Raw genomic sequence first — 18736 nt, forward strand, 5'->3', positions numbered from 1 at the left:
TTTTCTACACATAAATATACAGTATGGTGTAGAAAGAACACACAAAAAGTGGTGTAGAGTTGGTAAAAAACAATCTGTTATTTTTTAATATTTTTATTGATATGCTCAATATTAAAATACAAGTGTTAATAAATACATTGGTACAGAATAAGTTTATACCCAACAACAGTAAAAGAATGATTCAAGTTGCAGAAACACACTGGTCAGTAAATAATATAACATTGGAAAAGCACGCTTCCTTTAACTCAAAGACAGACTGAACCATCCATCAGGTGTGGGGCTGAGATCAAGTAATACAGGGAACAAGAGTTTTCCCCACACGAGAAAATGAAGGCAGTTTTCCAAATACTGTAAATATACAAACATGGGGGAAGCGATACATTCCATGTACTGTATACTTCTGTGGGAGTCAGTCCGCACATTTCCTAAGTGTCCAGTGGAATCTACTGAAGGCAATATATATAAACTCCAAGAAGGGACCACTTGCTTATATAAGTGTCTGTTGGTTTTCTACCAACCCCGTATCTCCGCCATTCTTTGGCTAGCCAACAGAAAGCTCGAGGACCCTAGCTCTCTCCCCCAATACTAGTCCTGTTTTCTGGGTTCAGAACCAGCAGGAACAAAGCACCGTTTGCACCCACTGTATGGAAGTACCTAGATCTGCCTCTGGAATGGGTGCTATGATACAGGTGACCCCTACCAAAACTCCTCCTGCTCCTTGTTAAAGGAGACAAAGAACAGATGACATCTACAGAGGCTGGCCTCCTCTGCCTGGCATTAGGAGTGACAGACAACTGGGTCATTCCTTCTCCCAGAGTCTACAGGGTTTCACACAAACCATATGCCGTACATTAGAAGCCATCGATCCACATCAATAGTACAAGGCATGATATTCATATCATTCCACCTCTTCCATCTCCATTAAAAAATAGAAGCACACAGAAAATGCTGAAGAAAAGCCACATGTTCCTCAGAGCCCAAGTTTAAAAGAAAAAGAGGCTGTATACAAAACACAGTAATGGCTACTGAATGACAGCTTGCTTGTGCCTCTCCACATGAGTGGCATGTTAAGAAAATGAGACTAGAAAAGAAAACACTCTTAGGACAAAATCTATAAGGAATTTGTTTTTTGGTTCTTTAAAAGAAGGTGCTCTCTGTGTTCTCTGTGTCAGTAAAGAGAAAGCAGAGGATTTCAATTAAAGTGAGAAGGAAGGAGGGCATGAAAGAGGAGCCAAACAAGTCCAAACAAAAGCTAATGATTTTATAATCAATTTTTCCTCCCTTGGGCTTGTAGGCAGATCAGCTGACTTTTGTCTTGACTGCCTTTGCCTCTGATAAAATAAGAAAAATAATCTGCATCAAGACCGTGTTTTTCAGAAGTAAATATAATGGCTAAAAGGCAAGGGAAAAAAAGCTATGAAGGGCTCCATTTGCTCACGAAGAGTTTTCCTGGACTTTTAAGTTTTGGGCACCAACTCATCTTGCAGAAAGGGGCAAAGGTAAAGATGAGACAGCAACTAATTAGTATCAAATTCACCACCAGCTCAGATGCTTTTCTGGAACATTTTGCAGTATTCACCCAAAAATAAAATTTAAAAAACTCTCTCAAAAGGCCATAAGGGTATTTTCCGAAAACCTAGGGCACCTTAGCCACTGTTTCTTAAGTCTCATAGGAGCCAACAGTTGTGTGGGATTTTTTGTTTGTTTGTTGTTTGTTTTTAGAGGCAGGTACATTTGGGCAGCTGAGAGGTAAGTTGTCTCCCTAAAGACAGGGTGCTTGGTGTGTATTTGGTTCAGCCTTATCAAGAGAGAGCCTTGGTGGACTTCCAGCACTATTGTGCCCACTTATATCTTTTTTTTAAAAGTTAAATTTTAATCTAAATTCTTTTGAGTTTCTTTCCATTTGCAGTTTTCAGAGAGTCTGGAAAAAAAACAAATGCAATATCCTCTGTTACACATTTAAACTAGGTGTGTATGGGGGCTGATGGGTGTGAATGTGGGTGGGGGTATATTTGCATATTTGTGGGAGGCACACGGGGTGTATGGGTACATGTACACGTGGAATTGGAGGACGACCTCGTCTCCTCTGGTGCCATCTACCACTTTCTTTTTCTTTGTTTGAGACAGTTTGTCACTGGGACCTTGGGCTCACTGACTAGACCCTAGGCTGGCTGGCCCTTGAATCCCAGGAACCAATCTGCCTGAATCAACTTCCACCGTGCTAAGAGAACGAACCATGGCCAGCTTTTTAAGTGCATTCTGGGGGTTGAACTTAGGCTCAAATCCTTGTGGGACAAGCAGTTTACTTGCTAGGTTATGGACCCAGCTCCAAACTTCTAACTACGCAGCCTGGCTCAGAAACGGGATGAAGCAAGGAAATGCTTTCTCCAATTCCTGTTCTCTTCCCTAAAACATGGTTTAGTGTCAATTTAGAAATTGGCCATTCACACAGAAATCTAGTCATGCAAGTCCTTCTCAAAGCAGACTTTATACCTGGTCTTGATGACTGTCCCCTCCAGGTCTAGCAGAAGACTCTTCACAGACAGCCAGACTTCTGGTGAGCTTCCCTTTGCCTGCTCCTGACTGGGGATTGAGGAAGGCAAGTAAAAAACAGAAAACATTCTCAGACTGTCAAAGGATGGGCACCACAATGGTACAAATATTTCCAAATCAGCTTTCTCAGAGCAGGATCTAAAGTGCTGCGTGATTCTGAGTGCAAAGGGCGAAGAATCCGAAAGCCCTTGCCAAAGGGAGAAAGACAAACTTATGCAACAATTTTTCACTCTCTTGACCCATGTGTGTGATGGCTGAATGGCTATCATTTTGTGAAAATATCAGAAGAAACACTCCACAATGAATTTCCATTAAAACTAAATTAAAAGGTTCCACTAAGGAGGCGCCCCAAGTGCTGAGACACTCTTCAGTTATTTCTAGGTAGAAATCACTTAGAAGATTGAAATGTCCACTCTAAATTTACCTTCAAACAAACAAACAAGAACTCCTGTGTAAAGCAGCACTGCAGCCTTCAGTGTTAAAAATACAAAACAAAAAACAAACAAAAAAACAGAGAAATTAGGAATTAGAATGCTACGGGTGTTCGGGTCGTAAACAAGAAGCACCTGTATCAGAAAAAAGGTTGAGGGTCACAACCACGTTGGAACCGAACAGCCAGGACCCACAACAGTCTAGCTGTGGGGGCACACCTGCGGCTTTAATGGGAAATGTGTGATTTACTGGAACTGGTAGTGACTCTCTTGGGAAGCTGAAGATCCCTACCTTGGATTTTCTTCTTTCTTGGTTCTGAGCCGCCAGTCGCCGCTGCGTGGTAGAAACAGAAGAAAGCAAATAGTCAATAATGGAGTTCTCCTCGGTGGAAGCAAAGGTATTCTGACCACCAGGAAAAACACCCTCCTAGCCAAAGTCCCAAATTTTGACATTGTCATTTATAGTTCTTTCTTCTCAGAGCAAACACTGGAGAGAAGAGAAGACAGTCTGGCTGATTGATCGATCGTTATGTGATCATTGACCTTTGAGGAGACTGGCTCATGGAAAATGCTAACACATTGGTAAATCAGTTAAAAGAAAATCTGTACCATTTACAAGCTCAGTTGACCTTCCGCAAACCAGCGCTTTTTCTTTGTAATTCACTTCCTGTTTAATCCTACCTCTCCCCTGCTTCTTCCAGCGCTGAAAGCACCCACTTCTCCCCCCAATCCTTTTTAGTGTCCTGACTCTTTAGCTGGGGACTCTTGAGGTTAGACTGGTCTGATAAGAATCAAACCTAAACATGTCTGTGGTGAATAGAATACATGACTTTGACATTTCTCAGTTATGAGCAATGTCTCTGTCTTTCCATGAGACAGGGAATCTGGGTCAAGATGCCAAGAGCATTACACACACAGCTTGAGGTGGTCTAGCGAGGGCTAGTGGGCTCCTGTGTGCAGATTCAGTCATTAAATATGCTCCTCTGAATCTTAGTTCTCATTTCTAAAGGCATCTTGTGGCTTCATTTAAAAACAACAAAACAAACAAGCAAACACAATTGGATGAGGATTCGCCCATTGATCTCCTGAATCCTGGTCTACTAAATTCCGAAAGCAGTTTGAGATGCTTCCTAGAGGTGAAAGGGTGAGGACAAGCCCCCCTGGCTCACCTGAAGTTCCAGCTTCTCTTCCTCATCCAGACTTTCCGATTTGAGGATGCCATTTTCCGGGGCAGACTCTGGCTCGGTCCGCCCTTCCTCCACTATGGTTGGGGTCAGTTCTCCTTGCTCAGACATTCTCCCAGATGCAAGTTAAAACAACGAGGTTTTAGGCCCTAAAAGGTTATACGGTATCAGAAAAACAATATCAGTTTGCAAAGGAAGCGTTACCAATTATTCTTGAGTTCTCTTGCGTCCCCCTGCGAATTCACAGGCAGAGGTGCAGGCCAGCATCCCTGCCAACTTGCCAAGCTCAGGAGGATCGAGCAAGGCAACATCAAGCAGCAAATGCACACACAGGAGGCAGTTACGTCAGCTCAGCCTCAGCCCCTCCATGCACACACCGGCGCACACGCAGGCACCTTCTGTGAAAGCGGAGCAACTAATCTTAGCTGAGACACGTGGCTCCCACCCAACTCAGTCCCCACATTCTGCTACAGAGGGAAAGAAGGAAATGGTGATAGCCCCCCAGTGCTTCAACAGGTGACCGCTAACTTCTGAGTCAAAAGGTCCTACTGGTGAAGGTGGTACCTCAGATATGATTCAGAAAGTCATTTATAAGTTTTCAACCATGGAAACACCTCCCCCCCCCCGTCACCCTAGCAACAAGGAATACAGTGCACTGTCTTCTGGACAAATAAAACTCAGATGGAAAGGTTATGATTTCCTGTACACCTGGGATCTGCTTTTGACCATGAACCTTCCAGGGTCAGCTCACTCAGACTTCAAATTAACAACTAACAAAAGCAGCAGCAACCACCTCTCCTTAGGACCCTGCCAGGTCCTTTTGCTACAAGCTCTGGAGGAGCCCCCTGCAAGGCAGGGGACTAAGGACTATGGCTGTGGCCCCCTGCCACTCTGCCCTCACAGAGCACTGCTCTACACAGGAAGTGGATTTTAGACTTTAATTCCATTATTGTATCCCCTCACCCCCCCCCAAAAAAAACAAAAAAACAAAAAACAAAAAACCTCTGGCACTTCTCTCTCTCTGACCTGTTCACAAATTTGCTTGTTCACTTCCTGTTCACTTCTTAAAGTGTGAAAAAATGAAGGGGAGGAAAAAGGGACAAGGAAAGAAAGGAAAAGGTGAGAGGGAGAGAAGGAAGGGAAGAAGGGAAGAGAGGGGCGGGATTTGGGCAGCTGCTTCTTAGAAAGTCCTGTCTTTCACAGACTTCCCCGCCCTTCACTGTCCGGTCCTAGGCGGTCCAGAGGTAACTGGCGTAGAACCGCCTATGCTCCCACAGCTCTGTGAGTGTGGTTGCATTAGCACTTACTAATTTAGTAACTTTATTTTCGGCTGGAAGCAGGAGACAAATGAAGACCATGGCAAATTCGATTGCTAATTTGCTAAAACCCACCCTGACAGAGCAGATGGCATGTAACAAAACATTTCAAGCACATGGACCTATTTGGCAGAGGATTGTGGGATTGCAGAAGGAAAAGTTTTGGTAAAGGAGGCAGAGGTTTGAGCTGGTTAGCTTGCTGATTTGAAGTCTGGAGAATTTTAGGATCTGCCGCCTTTGGGCAAATTTCTTCCATCTCAGCCGCACCCAGCATGTGGGCTTAACAAAATAAAAGTTTCATTTTCCCATTGGTGAACAGCTCGCTTTCTCTGAACAGAAGACAAAGAACTTCTGTTGCCTAAAATCAATTTTCAGAGTGCTTCAGTTAAAAAATAAATAAAAAGTGAGCAAACAGAGCTCTGATTATCAAAACTCTGAGACCAAGGGCTCCCCTGACAGACGCGTCCCCACTCTGAGGTGGCATGTGGTGAACCGCTCTGCGCAACAGGAGCTGCAGCCCGGCAGCTGCTTTACCTTTCACACGGAATTCCAGCGGGAGATCTGGAGGAATGACTGCCGGCCGGCTTCTGTCGTTCTGCACCGGGAGAATCCACACAAGTGATCAGAGGTAACTGCCGTCCCATGTCCCCATCAGCAGTCCAGAATGTCCATCTCCGGGCAGTTCCCTTACACAGTCTGACACATGGCCGACAACCTGAAAAAGGAGCAAGAGTCAGTCATCATGGAAACAGCCGTGGCAGGCGGCAGGCGGCAGGCGGGAGAGGCACGCAATAAGTAAGACTGGGTTTCTAACACTAATGACCGGCTTCCAGCAAATCCCTCTCCCAGCTTGCTCCAGCTCCACCTGGCCCAAGCTGCCGGCTTCTTCTCCAATGAAGGCTACAGCCGGCTGTTCAAGTCAGAGCGGCACCCACGCAAGGAGCTAAAATTAACAACTGAATTATGCACTGAAGATTACTCACTTCAATTTTAACCTTTTTTAGTGAAATCTCGCACTTTGTATTTAAAAAAAAAACAAGTTTGTGTGTTTGCCTGAATGAGATCAAAGTCACCTACATGCCAAAGGTTTGTCCTTTTTGTTTCTAAATGGAAACCTTTGTCTAAGTTATAGGTGGATGGGGTGTGCTTTAATTCAGTGAGTCCCTCTGCGAGAGGGAACTTCACGCAGTGTGTGTTCAGGCTTTGTTTTAATGAGGCCTTGTCTCTAAAGTTTAAAAGAGAGAACTTTTGCTTTGCCCTGGCACAGCTGAGAGAGTGCCTTCCATCGCGCTGACAGTTGTAAAGCATCCCTAAAATCCAGGCTTCGTGGTGAACAACCTCTCCACTTCCTCCCTTCCCTCCCCACCGGGACGGCTCTGCCAGCTGAGCATTGCCTGTGACAGCAAAGAATCGCTGTCGCAGCATGCCGCGGATTGGCACACTCCAAGCCCCTGGTGAACAAATCCACGCTCTAATGTACACTTTCTTTTCGCGCAACTCCTACAGGAGCAGCCGCGCAGACAGCTTGAATACAAACAGGGAGTCGGGGCTCCTGATGGCGTTTGCCAAAAAGCAAACCACAGCCCAAACTCTCAGCCTCCTGTGGGGGAGGGGGGGAGGCGCTCACCAGCTAACTCCAGCAGCAGACACACCCCTTGGGTCCTATCGCCTGTGAAAACACAAGCTGCAGCCAACTACTGCACCAAAGGCTAGAAACCCTTTCTCCTTGCCATCTCCTCCCCACTAGCTTATATGAGCCTGGCTGGTTCCTTTCAGCTTTGGCAATGGTGCTGTTAATAGCATATTGGGTTACAAAGCCATTTGTTGTGCAGTGGGAAACAACTGTTGAAATACAACCAAGCATCCCATCAATAATTTCTGATTTATTCATCTTTTCTACCAATGGATAATTGGGTTTAAAAATGTACACCTTTTGTTAGAAATCATATAGCTATTGGGATAGGCAAACACACATCTCCCACAAAATGAATCACTCATTGAGAGTCATTTTTTTTTAATTTTTCTATTCTGACCTCTTGTACCATAGCTACTATGACAGATGCCCAATTGTAATTTAATAAAAAACTAAGAAATGGTCAATTCGCTTGCAAGCCCATTATCTAGAACAAACACTCCTGTTAGATAAAGTGACCAAGTGCTTTTTATGTGTGTGTTGCTTTCCTCTTCCCAAAACGAATGAAATTACTGTGAATTATCCCCAGCCTTTGCTCCTTTCCCTACCCCTCGCAGTTGTACAGGGGCATTTAATCCAGCAGGCAAATGACAATGGCATTTCAAAGCCAAGCCTCAGATACCCGTCCTGGCTCCAGTAGGAGGATGTAAGATATAATCTTTCCCAAGAAGATGGAACAAAGTCATACTCACGTAACTACCCGAGAGCTAACAGCCTGGGTCTCTGTGTGTGCGTAATTTCCAGGACGTGTTTTGAAATAGAACTGAACTCGAAAGCCAGCGAGGTATTATTCTTACACAGCTGAATCATGAAGCCATCATCTCCCAAGATAAAAGGGAATATGGGCAGATGGGAGTGAGCAGAGAGGAGCATATGGATCGCAAATATTTTTGTAACTGATTAAAATTGTTCTCTTTGCTGAGGAAGCAATGCCAGGAATCCAGCCCTACTCCAGTTTTCTGTTCGCCAAACCAACCCCACTCCTGCACTGCCATTTCAGGCGGATCGGGTCCAAGGTCTCTAATTTTTATCGAGAGCCAAAACTATATTTAACAAATAGACTTTTCTTGGCAAAACTTCGTTAAGAAATTTTACTATTAAATTTTAATTTACATAATAGAACAGAAATTATATAATATATGCAGTGTATGTATACATGTATATATATATATATATTATATATAGATAATACACAAAAGACAAGTCACCGGAGCTCTTTTATTGCCATTATTATTGTTACTTTACATTGAATAACTTTCATGTGAGTGTGTATAGATGGACATGAATGTGCCATAGCACTTGAGTCAGAGGACAACTTATTGGCATTGAGTCCCTCCTTCCACTGTGTGTGAGCTGGGCACTATGCTCAGGGCATTAGAATTGCCACAAGCACCTTTATCTGCTGAGTCATCTCAGAGCACCAGAAATACTATTTTAATCACGAGTTTGGAAGTATTTCTTAGCAGAACCCATCAGTATAATGAATCTACAGGAAACTGATACAATGCCCTCAACTATTTTATAGAGAAAACATCAAATAAAATGAGGATCATTTCACATTATCTTAATGCTGCTTTCTTAGGTCCTATGCTGCCTTTAGAACAAAAAAAAATGATAGCATATGGCATTAAAAGGGGGAAAAGATAATATAACTCAAGGCCTATGTATATTCTGTATTTTATCCCAACCAACAAATCATACACGTCCTGTTGTATGTATCTATGTATTACATATGTTACATACACTAATCGCGGCAGAGCCATGGAGAAGTGGATAGGCCTTCTCAGGGTCTACCTAAATGAAAAGTTGAATTCTGTCTACAAGTTGAGATGCTCCCTTCATTAGTCACCCCTTTCAATATGCGAAAAATTAACACACAGATGACTAACCCGATGCTAAATTAGTGTAAGTGTTTTATGACAAGACAGCACCGTCAAGTGACACAAGTGGTCCCTCCCACAGGCTGTTTTTCAGTAGGCCCCAGATCTGCAAATGAAAACTGCTTGCGTGTTGAAGTGGCAGCGGTGACTTGATGGTTTCTCTGCAGGGTGCAAACACTGGCGAACTAAAATATGCAGCAGTCTCCAAAGGCTCGCTTGGTTGAGGCTTATAAAGAATCTTTGGCATTTCAGATTAAGTTTAAAGAAGGTTAAATTTGGAATGAGAGACCTTCAAAAACGAGAGTAATGATATTGTAAAGTATATCTATATCTATCTATCTATATATGTATGTATCTTTAAAGTTGAAAAAAAGGTGGAACTGTCCCACAAGTTTAATAATTATCACATAAATTTCACTTCCCATAGATAAATCTAAGTTCTAATAGATGTATGAGAGGCACTAGACCAGGAAATTTACCCTTTAGTCAAATGGGTTTTTTGTTTGTTTGTTTGTTTTGTTGTGTTTTGGGGTGGTTTTGCTGTTGTTGCTGAGCCAAAACACAGCAAATATTTTTTTTTTTTTGGTTTTTCGAGACAGGGTTTCCCTATAGTTTCTAGAGCCTGTCCTGGAACTAGCTCTTGTAGACCAGGCTGGCCTCGAACTCAGAGATCCGCCTGCCTCTGCCTCCCTAGTGCTGGGATTAAAGGCGTGCGCCACCACTGCCCGGCCACAGCAAATATTTTAAGAAAATTAAGCTTGCATACAAATGAGAAAATTGACAAAACATTTTGGAAAATAAACTTAGGAGAATACCTCTACATTTAAGAAATGTTCTACGAATATCCTTTTTGCAAGGATTTATTTTATTACATGTTGTTCTTTGTTGTTTCTGTTTTTTTCGAGACAGGGTTTCCCTGTGTAGCTTTGGAGTCTGTCCTGGAACTCACTCTATAGACCAGACTGGCCTTGAACTTACAGAGATCTGCTTGCCTTTGTCTCTTAAGTGCTAGGATTAAAGGCATGAGCCACCACCACCACCTGCTACATGAACCTATGGTTTATTAAGTTTTTCATATGACATCATAAGTATAGATTTATGTCCATGTGTGGCTATGTTAACCTAACAGAGAAAGGAGTCTATGCCAAAGCTTTGGAGACTAAAATGGAACCCCATGAGCACACGGATGACTTTTAAAAAAATGAGGGAGATCTGTTGTCAGCAAAATCATCTGGGGGTAGGGGGACAAGTATGGAGACTTGACTTCTTCACATAAAACAAGCCTCTATCAAGCTTCTATTATGTCCAGAGATAACCTTCAGTAAGATGTGATATTCAGGTCAAATAAAGCAGCTTCTCTTGGAAACTTTATTATGTTCCTTTTTGGATATGCTATGGATAAATAATAAGCAAATTGCTATACGTGCCGAAAGGGCCAAGGCAGAAAATACAAGCACGAGAGGGAGAGCTGGCATCCTGCCTTTCAATGTTTCCTCAGGCACCTGAGTGACAAACATGTACAAAACAGTTCTGGGATGTAATCTTCTCTGACTCGGACTTGTAAATTATATCATTCTCATTACTATAGCCATCTTTCCCATGTGCTATGCAAGCTATTTTTTTCTGACAACTTGATGCAAACTAGAGTCATCTGGGAGGTGGGGATGTCAATTGTGGAATTGTCTTCATCAGGTTGACCTATAGGCAGATCTGTGGGGGACATTTTCTTGATTAATGACTGATCCAGCTCACTGTAGTTGTGCCACTCCCAACAGTGATCCTCAATTGCATCAGAAAGCCAACTGAGCCAGGCACCAAGAAAAGCCAGTGAGCAGTGGTCCTCCAAGCTCTGATTCACTTCCTGCCTTGAGTATCTGTCCCGCCTTCTCTTGATGATGGACTCTTACTTGTAAGTTGAAACAGACGCTTTCCTTCCCAGATTGATATTGGCTAGTGTTTTATCCCAGCAATAGAAAGAAATTGGAGTGCACTCTTACCCAGTCAGGGGACCAAGCACTACTTCTATTAAAAAAAAATCGCCCCACAATTTCTTCCTCCTCCAAATCTGAGGAGTGCAAACTGCCAGCAATGGCAAGCAGAGCTGGGTGGGGTGAAGCAATTGATTGGCAGTTTTGTTATATTGAGACCCAACTTTTTTTATTTAATGGTGTTTGTTTTAGTTGCAGGTGAAGGGGGCTATCAGATGCAAGCTTTTGAAAGAAAACTGGGATCAATGGCCCTGCTACTGAGACTCTGACAGTACTGAGGCTGAGTTCAGCGTGACTGAAAGATTGTTGTCTAGTTCAAAGATGTTTCAAATGGCCGCAACTTCCATCCTAGTTACTTTCGTTTTCTGTTTGTTCATTTCTTTGCTTATATGTATGTGTTAAAGTACATGCCCTGGCACCTGTGTGGAGGTCAGAGGACAGCCTTAGGGAATGAGCGCTCCCTTCTGCCACGTCTATTCTGGGATTCAAACTGAGGTCGTTAGACTTGGCAGCAAGCACCTTTCCAAGCTGAGCCATGTCCCTGGCCTGGTCACGCTGTGTATCTAACAGCGTTCTATGGAGAGTGAGATCATGCCATAGCCATAGATGCATTGGTCCACTGACTTCCAAGCAAGTGTAAACTTTAATTAAAACATTGCATTATACAGAGAGTAACAGAGCCACTGCAGAGCACAGCTAATGGACATCTAACCCAAGGGCTTAGACAGCACCCACCGTTAACATCAATCCTTTTTCTTGGGGTATCCAAGATCTTTTCAATCACTCTTGCTCCTATACTGCTGGATTCCATGGCAATATAAGCCATATTTACCCAATTAAAACAATTCACTCATGGGACATGGCAACAGAGGGCCTCACATATGCTTTCACTGGGCCATTGTCTTCTGCCTCATAAGTGAGCAGCTCAACATCACATGGACACTGCACCTCAGCTCCTGATGATAACAGTTTCTTATTATTTTGGTCCCAAGTTCATAGGCATGGATGGGCCAAACATTCTGCTCGAAGTCATATGCCCCAGGCGTGGAAATGACTTAATGTCTGTGTGTAAACCTGCCCAATTTCCCCTCCCATGTCCAGAGCCTACACAGCTTTCTTTTTTTCTTCCTTCCTTCCTTCCTTCCTTCCTTCCTTCCTTCCTTCCTTCCTTCCTTTCTCCCTCCCTCCCTCCCTCCCTCCCTCCCTCCCTCCCTCCCTCCCTTCCTCCCTTCCTTTTTTCCTTCTTTCCTCTTTCTTCCTGTGAGTCTGTACATGGCGTATACACGCGGTACATGAATACAACATATGCACACATATGTGAGAGGATCACGTGCTTACATGTGTGCGGAAGATCAGAACATTTGGTATTCCATTTTATCATTCTCCACCCTGTTCTCCTGAGACAGGCTCTCTCACTGCACCTGGAGCCAGGCTAGCAGCCAGAAGGTGGCAATATTCCTTTCTCTGACCTCAGCCCCATTGGGATTACAGGCATGAACCTGAACCACACACAGCCTTTTAAGTGGGTGCTGGGACTTGGAATTCAGGTCTTTATGATAGCATAGCAAACACCCTGACACACTAAGCCATCTCTAGAGGCCATGTAGGAAATCATATGTCTACCTGGTATTCAGCTAATGTAGGCTCGGGGTTTTCAGGAAGAGATGACCATTTTCTTGAAAGTCAACATTAATCAAAGTGTTTATTGGCAAACCATGCGCACCATCTGGCAATGAGTGCCCATCTAATCCTGAAGCAAAATGCGAGGACCTCAGGCTTCTGATGTACCCTATTTTTCTGAGTAGACAGAAAACACATTTCCTAAAACATGTCTAATGCTATCACATGACCTTGCGGAAACATACATTTTCTTAAAACAGTTACACCTTTGGGCTGGGTCTGTTTTCTCCCTCAGTGTCACTGCGCTGTGATACTACACAAAGCGTCATCACCTTAGCGACAGAGAGGGGTGACGAGGACCAGAAGTGACACTACTGCTTGGTCCATAGATCTAAGTTAAGATCCACACAACATCTACAATAATCCCCTTTCTACAGAGTATAAGACAAAAAATGTTTTTCTATTACTTTTATTGGTGATACTTTGTCTTGGAGCAAAGATTTATTATAAAATCTGTTTCTTCCTTCCTGACTTAAAGGGCTCAAAATATGAAATTCATCATCACAAAGAGGAAAGGTGGTTTAAAAGAAGAAATATTAATTTTAACAATCATTAGCATGTTTGACATGAACTCTTTTCTCCTGCATTCCTACATAAAGTGCAAAGCACCTGTCATTTCAGAACAATGAAGCCTGGCACATGAGATGAGGCTCCCGAGTGGGAGCGGGGCGTTTGCAGTACTAAAAGGAAGGAAGAAAGAGAGGCTTCTACAGCAAGAACAAAATCGAGAAAGCTACCATGAATTGTTATTTGTTGGAGTTTTGAAATTGCCATAGTCCTGGTTTTCTTCCACACTTTTAAATTTGAAGAAATAGGAGAACTGCATTGGTAGTCAGTCTTGTTTTTGCTATGATAATACTTAGCAGCATTCAGTATCACAAAGGAGTAGTTCGTGCCTCAGTGCCGCATTTTCAGAATTAGTATCAGCAAACGTGTCTTTGCTGAATATCATTGAAAAGAATCAACATGGGACTTTAAGACATGCACCCAAGACCTGAGCTCCAGCCTTGCAGAAAAAGTAATGAAGTTTCCCTAGAAGCTAGGCAATGAAAGGGCATCTTCTTGAAGTGAACAGACGCAGTGCAGGGTCTAAAGGGTATCTCTGGTTATAGAAACTCTCATGGTAAAGCTGGGATCTGCTCTCAGAGTAGGGAGGAGAGGACAGAGAGTGAGAGCCCTCTCAGGATGTAGGATGCCACCCCGCAAACAGCATCTGGGACTTCTGGACGGTCACACAGGGTGCTCTGGACTAAGTTTTGTGTTAGCATTTTGAAAGTCAATCACATTTTATTTATTATGTGTATGTGGTATATATACCCATGTGTATGCATGCGTATGTGTGCAGGTATGAGTGTGTGTGTTTGTGTGCAGGTCATGTGTGTTTGTCTATGTGGAAAACCCGTGTGGACAATCTTCTTTGACTCCTTGCTGCCTTATTCATTCAGGCAGCATCTCTCATCCAACATGAGAGCTCACCAACATGGCTAGTCAGGCTAGCTAGGTTAGGCAGCTGCTCCGTCTCTGCCTCCTGAGTACTGGAATTACAGAGGGTCCAGGATGGCCACCTAGCAATAGAATGAGTTCTAGGAACAGGAACTCTGATCCTTATGCTTGTGTGACAAACACTTTAACCATGGAACAATCTTCCCAGACAGAATTCAGCATATATACCAACAGAAACAAGCAACTACCTTTGATTCAGTGTTTACAACATTATCAATTTATTCTGTATCGCAGTTACTCAATTTATTCCATATCAACCCATCTATTTTTGGCAGTCTCCATGAAGAAATGCCCCGACACTTTAGTGCTAATTCAGGTGACTTGATGATCCCTTACTCCCCAGGGTCCCAACACACATGGTTTGCAACTAATTTCAGAATTTGACTAAGGATTGACATCATTCTCATCCCACTGTTATGTAAACTGAGAGTCACAGGGATTGGTGCTTGCCTTCTCTACCTCCACATTAACCATGGGGACCATGCCTGGCACGTATTAGCATTTTCCCACTTAGTGACTAAAGCAGGGCTCCAAGCTTCCGTAGTCAGTGATGGCAGGCGTATTTGGACCATATTGTCCTGCCCATACCTGTAAGTGAGGAACACTGGTCACCTGAGAAGCTACCTGATGAGTTTAACCAATAGTGACTGGAAGGTACCCAGGGACAAAGCCATGGCACGCTTCTGAATCCATGGTTGCACGATCTGGCAAACTCTGTAGTGTTGGACACTGATTTAAAAGGGCATTTTATAGGGACCCACTGCATAGAGTGTTATACGGCTCTGGAGGAGGATATCAGAGAAAGGAAGAGATGATGCACACTGGAAGGGGGTCCCTGAACAAATCAGAAAGCAATCTGGGGAGCTGAGGCAAATAAGAGCATGGACAATGAGAAGCTTCTTTTTTCTTTCCGTGAATTTTTTTCTTTTTCTTTACTCCACACAATACAATATTGCATAAAATCCCACATTGATGACACTATATACATGGTCATCAAAATGAGTAAGCTGGGATCAACATAATTTTAAAAATAACTCAAGTATTGAGAAATCATAATAAAATATACTCAACAATTATTCCTTCTCTCAGACATCCTATAAGAAGGAGTAACTTGAAATTCAAGCTACATGGATGCAATTGGAATTGACTAGCTTTAACTATTTAACTTTACTCTGCTAGGTATCAAAATTGTGTTTGAATTTTTCCCATCACAGGTAAGTCTCTATAAATCTTCTCAGATGATAGCTGCAAGAGAGGCATAAAAGAGCTAGTGCAGAATGGCCATGGATTCACTAAAGAAAAAGGTTCAGTTCAAGACCTGGAGTTCTGGCAAAAAAAGGTTATGGGATGCTATATTTAGCTTTTTGCCTGTCCTAGGAGACAGCTAGGCAGGAGAGTTCTGTGTCTTCAGAAAGAAGTTGTCATGTAGATGTTCTGGTGGGACACAGGCACATTTTGTAAAAGCAGATATGCAGAGGAATCTCTCTAAGTCCTTATTTCTATGTCATTAGCATTTAGCTTGTGTTTGTCTTGTTCTGTAAATACAAATGTTATAATAAAAGACTCAATGACGTATGTGGGCACTGGACTCTATGTTCCCTGGACAGGAGGTCCTCTGACCAGCATATCGTTGCTTCACACTGAGCAGGACCACAGATGATACCAGTTGTCTGAGAGGAAAATTAGACACAGCCCTGCAAGAAGATATTTTCAAGAAATACGCAGCATATTAGTGGAGAAAAATCAGGATTAGTACTATGTGCCCAAGTCCTGATCGAAAGGTATTTCCTACTTCAGGTGCATGATGAGTATTTGTTTGGATTAGTTAGTGCCTGGACCCTGTAGCCATCATTGGAGATGATGTAGGTCCCTAGATGCTCTGTTTAGAAAGTCACAAAAGGGGATTATTTGGTTTGTCATTTCCTAGTAAAAGTTGGTTTGTTTCCTGTCATGCACCAAAATTGTAATCACATGGTTCAAGACTGAACATAATGACATCATCCCCTCCATTTTCCAAGCCTGAAGTTACGTAATTCTCCTGAAGCGGATGTTCTTGGCCTTAAGAGTTGGCATTCACATCTGATGGGTTTGCATGTGAAAATACCTGCACCACTCCCAACCGGCTCCTCTATCCTGACAAGGCACAGCCTGGAAAAATGGACGCTTGCTCTTTGCTATTCCCCCGTGTCTTAAACTCAATAACGCATGTTAATGACCTTAGAAAACAACAGCTCGCACGAGCTCTGTAAGCTTTTAGAACCTGCTAGCATTGCCTGTTACTGAGGACATGGGGAAAGCTGGCTCTCAGTTTGTTCTAGATGAAGGAACTGCCAGAAGTCAGGACAACGCGAGAAAGCACAGATCAGCCTGGCCTTGGACAATGAAAGCTGGTGTGTGACTCTATAGTGTGTGTAGTATGTGACTTCCTGGAGATTAAGACTTTTTAAAAAAAATGGTCATTTTCAGTTCCTAGAAGAAATATCCCTCTGAGAGTAGAAACTGTTCTCCCAAATCTCTCTGATCCTTGTTGCCGAAACACACAGAAATCACAGTCAAGAGTGGAGAAACAGCTCAGTGGGTAGAATGCTAGCCGCACAAGCGTGAGGACCTCAGTTCATATCCTCGGCACCCACATACAATCCAGGCATGGTGGAACATGCTTACGACCACACCACTGCGTCAGGAGTTCAGGACACATACATGCAGATTCTGAGGCTTTGCTGGTCAGCCGGTGTAGCCAAATCCATGAGTTCAGGGTCTAGTGAGAGACCCTGTCTCAAAACTAAAAGGATGGAGAAGTGATTGAGGAGGACAGCCAATGTCAACTTTTGGGCTCCACACCCACCTGAACTGGTAAGAAGATCCAACAACACACAGAATGGTAAACCATGGTTAATTAAATTAACGGTTAATGAAATCACAAAACTAGATTTTCAATGTATCTTTTCCTGAGACTCCTGCACATAGCCCGACTATACTGATTTCTATGTAGAGTTTTTGGGTTTTGTTTCCTATAAATGAACCCCCTGTAAGGTTCTCTGAGTTTGAGGAGGTCAGGTTGGCTGCTCTCCAAGTTTGACCACATTGTCAATCACTTGAGTTTTTCTTTTTATCAGACTTATTTTTATTCATGTTGGGGGTGAGTGAGAGCAACCAGCACAACAGAACCCAGTCGGGGCCTCAAATTCAGGCTTTTTATTGGAGGTCTTGGTGTCAAGGTCATGGCCAAATGGTCTCACAGCTATTGCTATTGATGGAAGTGTTAAGAAGTGCACAGGAGTTTGGGGGGTTTTCCTGATAATTACGTAGAATATTTGAAGACTTGTAATCACAGAGTTTACCACGTCTAAGCTAAAGGCTTGGAAGGGACCATTGCCCGTGCACCCATGCAGCATAGATGAATTAAATAGCTGTGGTGTGTGTGTTGTTTTTCAAAGTCTTCAACTAAAGCAAGCTACTAAGAAGCCACATGAAAACCAATATTTCAGGAAGAAATGCATGTATCTGCCCCCCACCCCCCCGCATATCTCTAATGTGCAACCATGTTCTTCCTTGTCAAATGTGAAGCAGAATTCCTGCCACAAAGCTAGGCATCTCAGCCTCTCCAGCAGGGGGTCAAGCAGCTAAGGCTCCATCACATATCAGCATATAAGACAGCTCAGGTTTTAGAGTCTGAAAGTCCTCATATCCAGCTACAGGAATGGAAACTTCCAGGGCTAGATTACGCAGATAGACACATCACAGAAATGAGCTATCTGCCAATCTTGAAGGATATACAAAGCTCAGTATTTGGACTATGGGTTTATTTGTAAAACCTTTGAGATTTTAAGCATAGATTAAGAAAAGTCTTCAATCTATGGTTTTCCAAGGTAGAGTTGTTTTTGTAACTTACCATATTTTACCTGAAAAGGGCAAAGTCTAAACACAGGAAAACCTATGTGATGAGGAAGGAAATTACTAATGAGATGAAGAGGGCAAAGGATACAAGGGAGGAGAGAAGGGGAATCGGAAGGGCAGCTGGCCGACTGACCTTGTAGTATTCATACAGAGAGGTAGAATAAAAGAATACTTAGATGATGCATTTGTGATGGAACCTGCAACAAAGTTCAATTAAAATTAATCAAGTCAGGCACCTCTTTAATCCCAGCACTTGGGCAGGGGCAGGAGCAGATCTCTGTGAGTTCCAACCCACCTAGCGCTGCTTATTGAAACCATGTCCCCCAAAATTGTATTTAATTTTTGTCAATAGTGTTAAAATTTGTTGGTCTTTTCTTAGTAGTAGAGTGCGTGTGTGTGTGTGTTTATGTATGTTTGTGCAAGTGTTGGTGCGCATATGAACCAGAGGTGACTCTCCTCAGTCGCCCCATACATTATTGATTGAGACTGGCTCTCTCACTCAACCTGCAGCTTGCCAGTTAGGTTGACTGTCAGCCAGGGAGTCCTAGGCATCTGCCTGACTCCACTATCCAGCATGGAGGTTACATACTGCGACACATGACATTCTCCAG

At 43.1% G+C, this 18736-nt stretch overlaps 1 protein-coding gene and 1 long non-coding RNA gene across 23 annotated transcripts in view; one reads left to right on the forward strand and one right to left on the reverse strand.

Moving 5' to 3' along the window:
• Positions 1–18736, reverse strand: part of Arpp21 (cAMP regulated phosphoprotein 21) — a 142747-nt gene that overhangs the window by 112645 nt on the left and 11366 nt on the right. For 5 of the 22 annotated variants that reach the window (XR_005284571.1, XR_005284570.1, XM_038321400.1 and 2 more), the window contains exons 1-4: positions 6019–6448; positions 4154–4317; positions 3277–3318; positions 2494–2583 (exon numbers count right to left, since the gene is read on the reverse strand). Coding sequence is in view for 19 of the 22 variants with exons in the window: in XM_038321400.1 (XP_038177328.1) it covers positions 2494–2583; positions 3277–3318; positions 4154–4279 (258 nt within the window). In the remaining 3 variants the exon portion in view is untranslated. Of the gene's footprint in view, positions 1–77; positions 1922–2493; positions 2584–3276; positions 3319–4153; positions 4318–5194; positions 5304–6018; positions 6451–18736 lie in introns of those variants that run through there. The other 17 variants (XM_038321396.1, XM_038321395.1, XM_038321394.1 and 14 more) reach the window with 10 other exon arrangements.
• Positions 5447–11396, forward strand: LOC119808878. The gene is made up of 3 exons (XR_005284573.1): positions 5447–6112; positions 10833–10966; positions 11244–11396. It is a non-coding gene; the product is annotated as an uncharacterized LOC119808878 (long non-coding RNA).

Source organism: Arvicola amphibius, chromosome 3, assembly GCF_903992535.2.
Source record: "Arvicola amphibius chromosome 3, mArvAmp1.2, whole genome shotgun sequence".
Classification (NCBI taxonomy): Eukaryota; Metazoa; Chordata; class Mammalia; order Rodentia; family Cricetidae; genus Arvicola; species Arvicola amphibius.